We start from the raw sequence: 13039 nt of genomic DNA, 5'->3' as shown, positions 1-13039 counted from the left end.
CACATTGCATCCTCAGCATTTCTTAGAAGCAGCCCTAGCAAACTTAGGAAGGGCATATCAGTGTCTATTTTCTTCACATCACGTCTGCATTTTTGACCACGTGTCTGTTTATTTTGAACACACGCACATATCAACATCAACATTTTCGTGCAGCCTGCACATAAGTATCTGTGTTATATATGAACTGTTCCTGTAATGTGTAGGCCTATTTAATTTTTCCTGAACGTATATAAATCCTAAAAATTATCAAACACTTAATGGTCTATATGATTTTCTAATCCACCATCCATGAAGTCTAAAGTTTCACGGAATGAATGCAAACAACAGAGAGAAAGTTGGGGTTGTTGGTTTTACATTTGTATTAGTGTCTGTAATCTTGTGAGTATTAAAAACTAATTTAAAGCTTGTAAGCAATATCTGCTCACTGTAATATAAAAATGCTGAAAGGGGCATTTTTTACCTTTGCAAGATAACAAGCCTTATTATATTTGCCCAGAAACAATTGGGTTAAATTTTTATACACCCCCCTTTTCCGCCCCCCTTACCTCAGTCGAACCTTTTTCTTCAAACGTTTTTCTCTGACTCAATCTACATGTGTGTTGGGTATAACCATTGATAGCACATTAAAAAGCCTTAATCACTATAGATAAATACAAATATATACATAAAAAAATTATACATATTAAAGTTGTATTCTCCCATCATTTTGACAAATGTCTTATGTCCTTAAAACGGACATAAGACATTGGGGGCAATGTTTTTGGTTAAAAAATATATTATGCGAACAAAGTCATACAGGTTTGAAATGATGTGAGGGTGAGTAAATGACAGAAATCTAACCTTTTCAAATTTGTATTAAATTAAAAGTAATTAAAGTCTAACTGTTAAATATTAATAAAACATTAAAGCATACATCCCTGTTGATCATTATCTTCAAATTAGGAATGATCTGACTTAAAGGGATAGTTCTCCCAAAAATCACCATGCTTTTGCGTAAAGTACAGTTCATGAATAAATCAAGTCAAACGGAACAACATTGAACTGTACTCAGTAAAAAGCCGCTACCACCTACAATTAAGGTTATATAGTCCATCAGTGAAATAAGCTTATTTAAGAGGTTTTCCTCATAAATGTATTAACTGAATGTAAACTTGTGATCATTGTGATGGTTGTACACAGCTTTGGAAGCCATGTGTGCGCATGACAGATACGGCTGTGTCAGCTGTAGTTCAGCCGCGCGGATTAATACTCCACCCTGCAGTACACCCCGGTTTAAAATAATGTGTAGTCAGCGGTTCGCGTCGTGCTTTTCTTGCGATTGCCTCTTATGGGTTCTCTTTTCGCAGGAGAAGTGCGTTCCATGCCAACGCACAAGCATTTGCCAGTGTAACAATACCCGTTTGTTATAGCGAGTAAAAACATCCTGCATCCGAGAACTGAATACAAAGAACAAAATGCACGTTTTTAGATGTTTTAGATCACACATACAGTCACTCGTTTCTGTGAAGGACCAGACACATTTGCAGCGCACTCTTTCCACACAGTACATGCACTCATTCTACTCCGCTGTGCAAAACAGCTTCAGGGTTAAACACGTGAAAAACAGTATGACTTACATAGCTCAGATTAATATTTAGAATAAACTCATGCTTCAAAAAAACACTACAACACTAAAATCAATTCAAGATTTGTAATTTATTATTATTATTATTTTTTTATTTCCCTTGCCGCGGGGCCCCCTAGAGGGCGGGGCCTGGTGCGGTCAGTTGCAGCAGTTGCACTGCCCAAAGGACGACCCTGACTATGGGAGTCAATTGGGGATGAGATCTGTTTGGTTACTGACATTCTTTCAAATATCTTCCTTTGTATTCAACAGGACACAGAAATGTATACAGAAAAATTTGAAGGTGAGTAAATGGTGACAACATTTTTGGGTGAACTATCCCTTTAAAGTGACTGAGTGCCAGTCAAGACAGTCTATTACCTCACAAAAACAACCGTTTAGCATCGCCATTTATTGCAATGCAGTTGTTTGCTGGTGCAGGATAGTATAGTTACAGTATCTATTAACGGTAAAGGGTCTAAGTGGGTCATGCTAAGCAGACAAATCTTGTTACAGAACAGTGTAACAAGTTTCTCTCTTTCCTTTTAGAATTCTCCATGGGAAAACACACAATTCTCTGTTGCTCCACCTCCAGTATACCAGATCAATTTCATCATGAGCAGCTTCACATGCTACTCTAGTTTGCCGAATGTTGAAGTTCCATTATATCTGTTAATGATAATGTTGCAGTGCAGTATTTAATCGTGTTTTTAAGTAGAATTTTAAGAAATCCTTTTGGTTTTGTTTCAGTGTTGTGTTGTCACAACACTGGCATTAATGTTGTTGTGTTATTTGCTCAGCTAATGTTGATGCATTTTGCCCCTCAGGGTCACACTTACCCCCACACTTTCAAAACAATGTGTCTGAAGCACTGAGAATATAATGCGATACTCAGCAGTTTTGTTGGGAGGAGAGAGGGATGAAAGTGGCTTTGATAAAATAATTCCCTGAGATAGCAGCATCAATTCAGCTTCAGCTTTAGGGAGAGAGAGAGAGAGAGAGAGAGAGAGAGAGAGAGAGAGAGAGAGAGACGGGAGAATAAAGGAAAGATAGTGGAATGAGATTTTGCCTGCCACTGTGGCTTTCCTGTAAGCCCTTTTCTGATATTTCCCTGCTAATTTAGAAGCATCATTTACATTTTGCTCATTAGAATCGCGTGCACCCTCTGAGGGAATCATTATGGAAGATTTCTGTCTCTCTCCTTTTTGTCTCCTCTCTTATTTAACTTTTCGATGTGACCCCTGAAGTAATTACTTTATCAACACATATAAAGGGATGGGGTCATCAATGGTTTTAACATTTACAAGTGTTTTACTCATTTACTGTATCTATAATGCCTTTAAACGAAGGAATCATGCAACAAAATGACAAATTCATATTCATAACGTTATTATGTCATCTGTACTTGCTGTTTAGGTCCAAACCACAATTGTAACTGTTTTCTTGTCCACACAGCATCTTTTTCTCACACCTCTTCATGGTGGCTTCTTGGTTTATGTAAAGGGCCGAGTGTGAAGCCTTGGGCTAAAGTACCTCCATTAGCCCCTATAGGCAGGTGAGGATGGAGTAGAGTGAATCACCCTAATGGGCCTCTGTGTCAGGACTGGTCCCTCCATGACAGATTTGAAAAGAAACGGTGCAACAGAGTGACAGATTGAGTGAAAGAATAAGAGTTCAATGGAAGGGCCATTAAGCAATGTGTAAAAATGTAGATGGATGGATAAATGTATTATTATTGCTGATGTTTGAAAATAGACAAACAGGAAGATTGTATGTTGCAAAATGGGTTTAATACTCAAGTCTAAATCACCTTAATCTTCTTATAGTGCACATTTATGTTCAGGCCAGCGAATCCTTGTGCCATAATTGTCAATTTACCATATCCAATAATTACTTTTTTCCCAATGATACAAATATTTGGAGTTAGTATGATTTAAGAAACTCCACTATTGCAGTTGGGGTAGAAAAATTCATGAACATTTCCTATGAATGCAAATATACTGATCGTGGTCTCTTATAATTCACTCAATTTTAATGTATTATTCCAAATGAGAGAAGGCTTGAGTTGAATATTTGAAATTACTGTGAATATTATAGACAAGCTGCCATGGTTGGGACCAAAAAGTGGCCCTGGACTTCTTTGCTTCAGGGTTTTCAAGATCCTTTGTGACTGTTCCGTCCGCAGCAACGGTCCGGCCTGTCGGGCGAATGCATTTCGTATTCTAGGGTCCCCCTTTGTCTTTCTGGCCCACCGGAAAAATACCTGATATGCCCGATTACCAGTTCAGCCTGCTAGCTGGTGAACTTCAGATTCTTATTGCCTTTTAACTTGCATGGCTAAATTAAGATTGTTCAGAGTTTATTGTACCATAAAGCTTAAGGGTTCATTATACAGTACATAAACATTTACCTATGATTGCTTAATGGAAAATAGCCCGCCGACACAAGTAAAATAAAGCATAATTATGTGACTAGTTGGCCAGCTAGCAAAATTTGTCAGTTTATACCTGACTCAACTGACTGGTATGTGTAATTCCTAACAATTTCCTTATATGAAGGCTTTAACAACTGTGATGTTGAGATCCTGTTCCAGTTTCTTACCTTAACTTCCTTCAGGTACTGTGGATTATTGGGGACATTAGAGCTTGACTAACTCTACAGCAAATGTAAAAAAAGAACTTCAACAGCAAAATGCAGCTCTACTTTTGTCTCAGTAATGTGGGGCTTTGTTAAATGCTTTGTTTTTGTATGATTCACATGAAGTCATACAAAATCGCTACTTGATTACGAAATTGTGTTATCCTGTGTGTTTTTTATTTTTTATGGAGGAATAGAGCAGGTTTTAGATTTGAAGTTTTCAATTTAACTTTTTTAGTCAGGTCAGTATGAGTTTATTATTTGGAATAAAATATATAAGATTTATTTATTGGGGATTATAACACCTAGTCATATTAAGCGAAGCTATATTCTTGAGAACTGAGTACATGACATACCACTCTTATTTTTCAACACTTTTACTTGCTGCCCCATCCCAAACAGATAACCGGATGCATGGCAGGGAATTCTTTAAGTCTTTGTGCATATTCGAAGGCAGGGCTTATATAACCACAATAGACTTAGTCAGGGAGACCTATTAGAGGTATTTGACCAATAGTGCTTAAATGTTAACAGCACACAACACTTCAACAGGAAAACTTTTACTGCAGACATAAACAGAAGTGCTCGGAAATGACTCCTTCACACAGTCCTTTGAGCATCTCCCAGTCTGGAGCAATTGTCATACATCTGGACAAGGTTGGCCAAATATCCTAGCTGGTACATAGACAATGAATACCAGCTGTACCTAAAAACTGTTTTTGGCATTACATTATTCAACTCTTCAGAGCTCTTACTGTCCTCTTTTTAATTTGCTCTTCTGTTTCTTGACTCTTGTTATTTCGGTTAGAAGAAACGGCTTCCCACCTTCCGAGCATTTTGACAGACAACCAAGAAACAAATAAAGGCCCCATTTTTAGCTTAAGGTCAAACAGAAATATCTTCAGCTCCACGAGCCAGGTAAAGCAAGTTACTGCGGAATCGTCTACTTTATTCACCGCCATAAACTTCCTGCATTAGTGTATGCAGAGGGGAAATGTAGCTTGGCTTCAATTGAAAAAGAGAAAAATAAGGAAGGGGAGATACAAAAAATGATGAGTTGACTGGTGACTTTTCAAGAATAAAGGCAGCATGCCAGCAGCCCCACCGATGACATGGCATCATGGGAAATTAAAGCTTGACAAACAGATGAGGTGTCAGAGCACAGAAAACACTATTTTTCATTTTGCCCTCTTCTACTCTCAACAGGGGAGTGATACTTTAAACAGGGAAAAAACAAGGGAGAAAAGAGCGAGAGATAACATACTGTAGTGGAAAAATAAGTAGAGGCAGGGAGAGAGATTGAGGGATCGAAAGAAAGACTGCCTACAGAAGTATTATGTTGTCTTTGTAATTGAATGCCACTCTTGTCCCTGTAGAGATGCTGAGGTGTCATAGTAGGCCGCTATCAGTTAACAGCGTGGGTGTAGCGCTTTCAGATGACACATGACATTGGTCTGTAGTGTATGTGGGTTTCTTCCTCAGCTTTATTGGGAAAGCAAGATAAAACACATTGTTCTGAAAGCTCTTTCGGGCCCGGCAGGGGCTTTGAGGCTTAACAGTTTGGCCCACCGTAGATGCTCGCTCACTACTCTGTGACAACCAGCAGGCTGCGTTAAGTGTCAAGTGTAGCTTAACGCTTGGGCCTCTGACACTGGAAAGCTGCTACATATTGATTTTTTTCTTTTTTATATATATATATCTGTGGGTTCTGATAGAGAAATCAAAGAAAGCAAAGAGTAAATGCCAGTGCATGTAAGCCATAATAAAGCTTAGAGAAAAAAATCTTACCTTTACAGCATTAAGGGACTGAAGGTGATTGGGTATATTCAGCTTATTCTAAAAATGGGAACAAAACTGGATATCATTTTCATTTTTTAATGTCATGTTCTGTAATAGAAAGTTTAGACTTACAACATAAATACACTTTTTTTACTTATCATTAGATAACCTGATTTCACTGACCATATGTTAAAAATAATCTCATTGTTTATATGTTCCATTTTTTTCGGGAAATGTTCCATTTTTCCTTCTTCATCGAAAGATCCATTTTATAATTTTAAATGAAGCAGTCAAACACATTAACTTTTCTCTTATGAAGAACCAAGTGCCTGCGCCTCTCACCTGGGTGGGCGTAATGTACGATCCTCTGGCTATCTGCCTACTGAGAATGTGATTGGAACACCTGTGATATGTGATGGAAGGATGAATGGATGAATAAGTGTCTCTCTCCTTTTCCCTCATACAGGGATTAGAGGAGTGGGCCCTGAGTACACATTATCCTGCCCACAGACAATATCCATCTGTCGCCCAAGCAGGAACTCAAGGTCTTGGCACTACAGAGTCTGTGTGTGTGTGTGTGTTAGTTGCTCTAATTTGGTATTTATCAAGCAACCAGAAGGAAAATAGTTCTTGTTTGACCCAGTCCATGACTCTGAGCGTCTGTGTTGCAAATGTTTCAACAGCATCTGTAAATGGCTTCTCACCGAGGCAGCAGAAATGGATAAAATCATAATGTACCTTAAATGAATGTTGAAAGCTTGATAGTTTACTTATACACATCTTTACATATATATATTATCATCTCATGTCCAGTATATCTAGCTCATTTAACATGCTCACATTAAACTTAAAAATCGAGATTTTTTTGTACCATTAGCAGCTCTACTTGCGGTCTGTTTAAGCATCCCAACTGTGTGTGACCATCAGTGACATGGGTTTGGGGCTGGGCTATACCTTTTTGGCCAAAAAAAGAAGATGGGTAAGTTTTTGACGTCCCAAGAGTTGGGACCTGAGTCCCCTGAAGCGCAGTGTCTGGAACGGCCTGCTCCATCATTTCAGTCTTTTAAAAACATTATTTTTGACATTCTGTGCAGAAATTACATACACACTACACTAAAAATGCTGGGTTGTTTTTAACCCAAGGTTGGGTAAAATGTGGACCATTGTTTTATAAATTAAACTATGCTGAGTTGTTTTTACCCAATGAATTAAAACAAACTTAGTTCATTTAGTTAACCCATCGATTATTTTGTCCACATTTTACCCAGAAAACAACCCAGCATATTTTCGAGTGTACACATTGTCATGTTTGACTGGATTTCAGCCTAGGCTTTGCACTCTCCGACTGTTAAGGTCGATGTCGGAGTGACAGATTTTATCAGTGTCCATATATTTGCGGGTCCTTGTTGGGAATGGCGCACCGTTTCTTTCAGTTAGAACATCTGTCTTCAGCCTGGCAGCTGAATCTCACCTTTCTTCAGACATGTCTCCAGAATACCTTTGGACTGAAATGCCTTGTGTGCACTCTGTGTGAATAAAAGAGAATGTTGCTGTTCAGAGGTTGCTGATTCGTAGCTTGCTTGTGTTTCATTCAGCGTATAACAACTTTGTGGAAGAAATAAAAAAAGACACAAATGAGACAATTTTGGCCATATAGTAAGAGTTTAGAGCTATAAAATGATCGGGGGAATACGTATTTCTCCAAATGGTTTTGTTCTTATTGAAATCTAAAAAAATAATAAATACAATTTTAGGAGTGTCTAAATTCTATTCTGGTGAACCCTACCAGAAGTCAAAAGAGTGTTACAATAACTTTTCTTAGTGAAGTGAAGTGCAAATTTCCCGTCCCATGTTACAGGCCTGGGAAACTTTTAATAATTTAAGGCTGGGACACAAAAACAATATCGTTGTGTAGTTTTGGCAAATCATCTAATCAGACCTGTACAGGTGTTGTACTTACCCAGCCGTTGGTGCTGTATTCACCGAGCCGTTGGTGCTGTACTTACCCAGCCGTTGGTGCTTTTCACGCAGCCGTTGTGGCTGGACGCAGCTCTTTGTGTAGCATCGTCCTTTTGTCCCGTCTGCATTGTTATTGATCTGACATTCTTCCAAATTTCTTCCTGTGTGTGCAGCAAAACAAATACATTTTTAGTTGAGTAAATGATAACAGAATAGAAATTTTTGGGTGAAGTATCTCTTTAATCATGAATGAAGATTATTTTGACAATCACTAATAAATTTAGGTCAGGTGTGGCAAATTGTGGTCTTATAACGAAGATGAAGACTCACGAAGATCTTGTAAAGTGTTAGAATCAGTCGTTTTAATTGAACGAAATATGGGATATGTGAACACACCCTTAATTACATGAATACTGTAATAAACATAAGGTATGAAGTCTAAACATTCTTTTATTTGTTATAACGGTTTGTGGACATGCATACTTTTAAAAGCACCCTAAGCTTCTCTTCTCTTATCTCAGATGTCACACATTGACCACAACTGGGTTTATAGCTGTTCTTGCTGCTATTAAAAAAGGAAAACAAACTTAAAAAGAATAACGTAGCTCAGCCAATTAAAACAAGACAAATCTCACAGAAAATCTGCATTATAGTTTTATGTCATAGCTATAGCATATCCTTTGAGATATTGTTACTGTACGTTTCTTACATGGAATCCAATTGTATTCCTGATCTCTTATAATTTATGATGTCCAGTTCCCCCCCTGCATTTGGAATAAAAAACTGGGCATGTAGTTAAGGTTGGTGTGACGGAAGATGCAGATGGCAGATTGAAAAATCCAACCTTTCACAGTAAGAGCTAGCCCATAAAAAACCCTAATGTGTACAAATAAACTACACATTATCATATTTACATTGAAAGTATAATATACAAATTTTATTTATTAAGCTGACTGCAGCTTTTACAGGAATTTTACAGTGGCCGTAACTTAGACAGTTTCTGCATATCTCATGTTACTCTTGAGTACTAACAGAATTGTATTGTACCCTTCAAATATCCGTATAGTCTTTAGTTTGATCACATTTATAAAAGACTGATAAATCATAAATGAATCTTTCAGTTTCTAACGATCTCCAAATCCACCGTTATATGCACCGTTTATATAACATCCATCACTGAAATGCCGTGAACAAACAAACACACATCAACTTCTCTCACTATCGCAAGAGTAAAGAGCAGCAGCTGCTGGTCCACAGCCACAGCGCAGTAAGGCTTGATAGGCGGGTCTTCATTTCGCTCGGTTGTTGGCTCGTTGGCAGACTTTTTCTTTCGCCTTGCCCTGGGTGTGCTTTTCTACGATGATTTGCCCGATAGGTAGGTGTGTAACGGTACGTGTATTCGTACCGAACCGTCATGGGCAACATTCCTAATGTAGTCATCATTCGAATAATCTTTTGCCTTCGAAGGGGGGAGCCCTTGAAGTTTAGAGTTTGGAGTGATCAGAGCATTTGCGTGCCATTATGTAGATGTTTGGAATGCACTAGGCAAAGGAAGCAACATCTTTTCCTCATTATCTTCAGCTGGCATGTTTAATAGCATAACTTAAAGGGGTTTTAATATGAACTTTGTGTGATTTTTTTTACTCACCCACATGACGTTAAACATGTTTAGAGAACTTTCGCCGTCTTCAGAGCACAGATAAAGATATGTAGGTGACATCTGAGAGATTTCCAGGCGTCCTCCACGAGAGCAAAGTTAATGTTTGGGTGAACTTCCCCTTTAAGCACAAAACTGTTTGCAAATAAACAAAACATTTTATATTTTGTTAAGTTTTACATTTATTAGCGTTTATTATGTAGCATATTTAAAAAACGTTTTAAAATATAAAATGTATGTTTATTTACAAACAGTTTGGTTTTATGCTTAAGTTGTGTTATTAAAACAGCGACATCATTTGCTTCATTGTCACATCCAACATGCCAGCCGAAGATAATGAGGAAGTTACGTCGCTTCCTTTGCCAAGTGTGTAAAGGCCCTTTTCGCTCCAAAATCGAAACTACAAGGGCTCTGCCCTTCGAAGGGAGTAGGGCATAGGAATGAATTCATTTGGAATTTTTCCCATGACACGGTGCGGTATGAATTCACTGTTACACCCCTATCAATAAGGGAATAAGAAAAGTTGTTACATAACGTTTTTTTATGTTCTAAATAAAAAGTTTTTACGTCACAATTGTTGTTATACTTAAACACATATTTACAGAACTGACATAACATTTATTTTAAGCCTCTTATTCCATTAACACAATAACCCACAGTCACATGGTCCTACCTCATTCTTCAACATTCTTCAAATCAGGAAGTACTCATTTAAGCACACAGGATATCACATGCTCTTAGGTTATAGGCAGATTACATTAACCAGTGAACCCCACAAGAACTTTAAAAAAGATTGACTCCAGCAAAGTGACAATGGCAAAAAATACTTTTAGCAATACGAACATTCCTGGGAAGCAGAAAGTTGATGCGAAAATGGATATCTTTGCCAGTACGGATTATATAAACAGCCATGGTGTCTTGGAAAGATCCGAAGACACCAAGAGAAACCAAATTTTTCAACAAACAGGTACAGAAACTGAATTATTATAGGGACAAAACAAACACATAGACAAATGCAGGAACAATAATCTACGTGTCTATCCCCTTTAGAAAGAGAGTCGGTGAAGATCAGAGTGTTCAGAGCAGTTGAAGTGAGTTTGTTGCTGCTGTTTGTTCTTCTACTGACTGCAGTTAAAATGTGGTGTCTCCTGATCCATACAAACAATCAGCAGTTTCACATCAACAACAAAAACACCACAGAGGAGAGAGACCAGCTACTAAAAAATTATACCAAACTCACAGAAGAGAGAGATACATTTTTAGCCAAGTCTAATAATTTTTGTAAATTAAATGAACAATTAAACCTGGAGAAAAAAGAACTGTGGACACTCCTAGGTAATATTTAACTACAATAAAACAAGGCAAATATTTCATGTTAAAAGTGTGCATAAAATATAATCTACTATAAATTGTTTGGTCAAAAAGAAGGATTAAGCAGCTGAAACCTTTGCATTTACAGAGGGATGGACTTATTATAAATTCCATTTTTACTACATGCCATCTGAGGAGAAGAACTGGACTGAGAGCAGAAGATACTGTAGGGACAGAGGAGCGGATCTGATCATCATTAACAACAGAGAGGAACAAGTGAGTGAAAATACCGTGCATGTGTTGTGAGAAATGTGAAGTGGTTAATGCAATTGTTTATTTCCTTATATTTTTAGGATTTTGTCAAGAATACCTTTAGACAAACTGTATGGATTGGTCTGACAGACAGTGATGAGGAGGGCAGATGGAAATGGGTTGATGGCAGCACACTAACCACTAGGTGAGAAATCATTCAGGTTAACTGATTATAATTCAATAAATTATTTGTACAGTCAGTATCATATCACACAGAATACAAAACTGAAGATTTAATGCTCATCTATTGTTTCAGCTTCTGGGCATCTACTGAACCCAACTCTAATTTGGGTGATGAAGACTGTGCTGTGATGTATTTATATTGGGCCGATTATCCATGTAATCATACTTTTAAATGGATCTGTGAGAAAGCATTTTTTAAATAAACGTTTAAATAAGATCCACGTTAAGTCAGTAAATTATAAAAACACAAGTACCTATATAATGTACTTATATCATGTATAGCAATAGCTTTCTTTTGTATAATCTGTATTGTGATGTATTGTGATTATGCAAATAATATTTTATTTTGCATGATACATAGTAATAAAGGTAAAAAAATTTACATATTGATTTCAAGTCCAGTGATTTACTTTTTAGTGCACGTTATTCATATTAATATTAGTCAAGTCACCCCTTATCTTCAACTCCAATTCTCGCACCAAATTCACACCATGGGTGGAGCCAATGTTTGACCATTAACCACAGACAGCGTCAAAGCTGTTCTTGCTGCTTTAAAAATAGGAAGCACGCTGAAGAAGAAATCTTAAAAATAAAGCCAATGAAAACTATATCAAGAACTATAATGTTGTTTTTGCAAGACTTCTCATGCTACAAATACACAAACAAGACGTGTGCTAAGGTATTTTAATGTCATACAAGTCAAGCATGTTTACATTTACATACATTTATATTTAGTCATTTAGGAGGGTGTAGAAGGGTGTGAAAGTATGCCGGTGCAGAAAGTATGTTCTGCTGATGGCTCGGAGATAAACCTTACACACAACAGTCGTAACATCTTCACACATCTCAGATCAGTTTATTTTTATCCAAAGCATTATTATCTAATTATATTTCGTCATATGTACCATTCACTCAGGATGTCCAGTGACTCCAATACAAAAAGACAACAACCACTTCAGTGTTCAGATAATGACAGTCATGTCTTTGCTATAAAACAAAACTAAATAAAAACAAATAATATTTATTGTTTTCATATCCATGCTGTACATATTCGTGAAAACTGAATGATAGAAAATCCAAAATCATTCTACTAATCAATAGGCCACTAATCAAAAGGTTGTTGGGTCCAAACCCTCGAAGGGTTGAACAGTGTGTATGGGTATAATAAGTCCAGCGTAGGTCACTTTGGATAGCAGCATTAGCCAAATGACCAAATATTACAAAGTCGGAGCCAGGATACAGAAAATTTGATTTTACTGTGTTATTGTGAAATGCTCATATCATATTGAATAGCCTTGAGACGCAGCCTTACCTTCTAAAATATCTGCAGTATATATCTAATATCTCTGCTGATGAGATCAAAAGCCTTGGTCAAGACAATAAAAGCGAACTAAAGGATCTTCTACTGTACTGAGCTCTTTTTCTAAAGCCACTGCTTCCAAATTTGTTTCAGTCACTTCTGCTTCCTTTTCTTATCGCTTGTCACTATGCAGTACTAGATAAAACAGTTACTCTGAAGTAAGCACTTGATCAGTCATAATGTTGACTTAAACTGTTTTACACTTTTAGAGTTCCTAAATATAAGCTTTATGGACAGA

At 37.2% G+C, this 13039-nt stretch overlaps 1 protein-coding gene across 1 annotated transcript; it reads left to right on the top strand.

Moving 5' to 3' along the window:
• The first annotated feature begins 10356 nt into the window (after positions 1-10356).
• On the top strand, positions 10357-12042 carry LOC306900347 (C-type lectin domain family 17, member A-like). Its single transcript, XM_079467234.1, has 5 exons — positions 10357-10602; positions 10686-10970; positions 11095-11222; positions 11300-11403; positions 11515-12042. The coding sequence occupies exons 1-5, from the start codon at positions 10449-10451 to the stop codon at positions 11642-11644; spliced, it is 801 nt and encodes a 266-aa protein (XP_079323360.1). The 5' UTR covers positions 10357-10448; the 3' UTR covers positions 11645-12042.
• The last annotated feature ends 997 nt before the right edge of the window (positions 12043-13039 follow it).

This window comes from Barbatula barbatula, assembly GCF_947034865.1.
Source record: "Barbatula barbatula genome assembly, chromosome: 1".
NCBI classification, from domain to species: domain Eukaryota; kingdom Metazoa; phylum Chordata; class Actinopteri; order Cypriniformes; family Nemacheilidae; genus Barbatula; species Barbatula barbatula.
Note: the sequence above shows the minus strand (reverse complement) of the source record. Positions and strands in the feature narration are given on the sequence as shown.

Bases quoted from the DNA above. Each gene is read 5' to 3' on its own strand.
- LOC306900347 (XM_079467234.1), top strand. From the start codon at position 10,449: ATGGCAAAAAATACTTTTAGCAATACGAACATTCCTGGGAAGCAGAAA. The intron at 10,603-10,685 runs GTACAGAAACTG...TATCCCCTTTAG, and splicing joins CCAAATTTTTCAACAAACAG to AAAGAGAGTCGGTGAAGATC. The intron at 10,971-11,094 runs GTAATATTTAAC...TTGCATTTACAG, and splicing joins AGAACTGTGGACACTCCTAG to AGGGATGGACTTATTATAAA.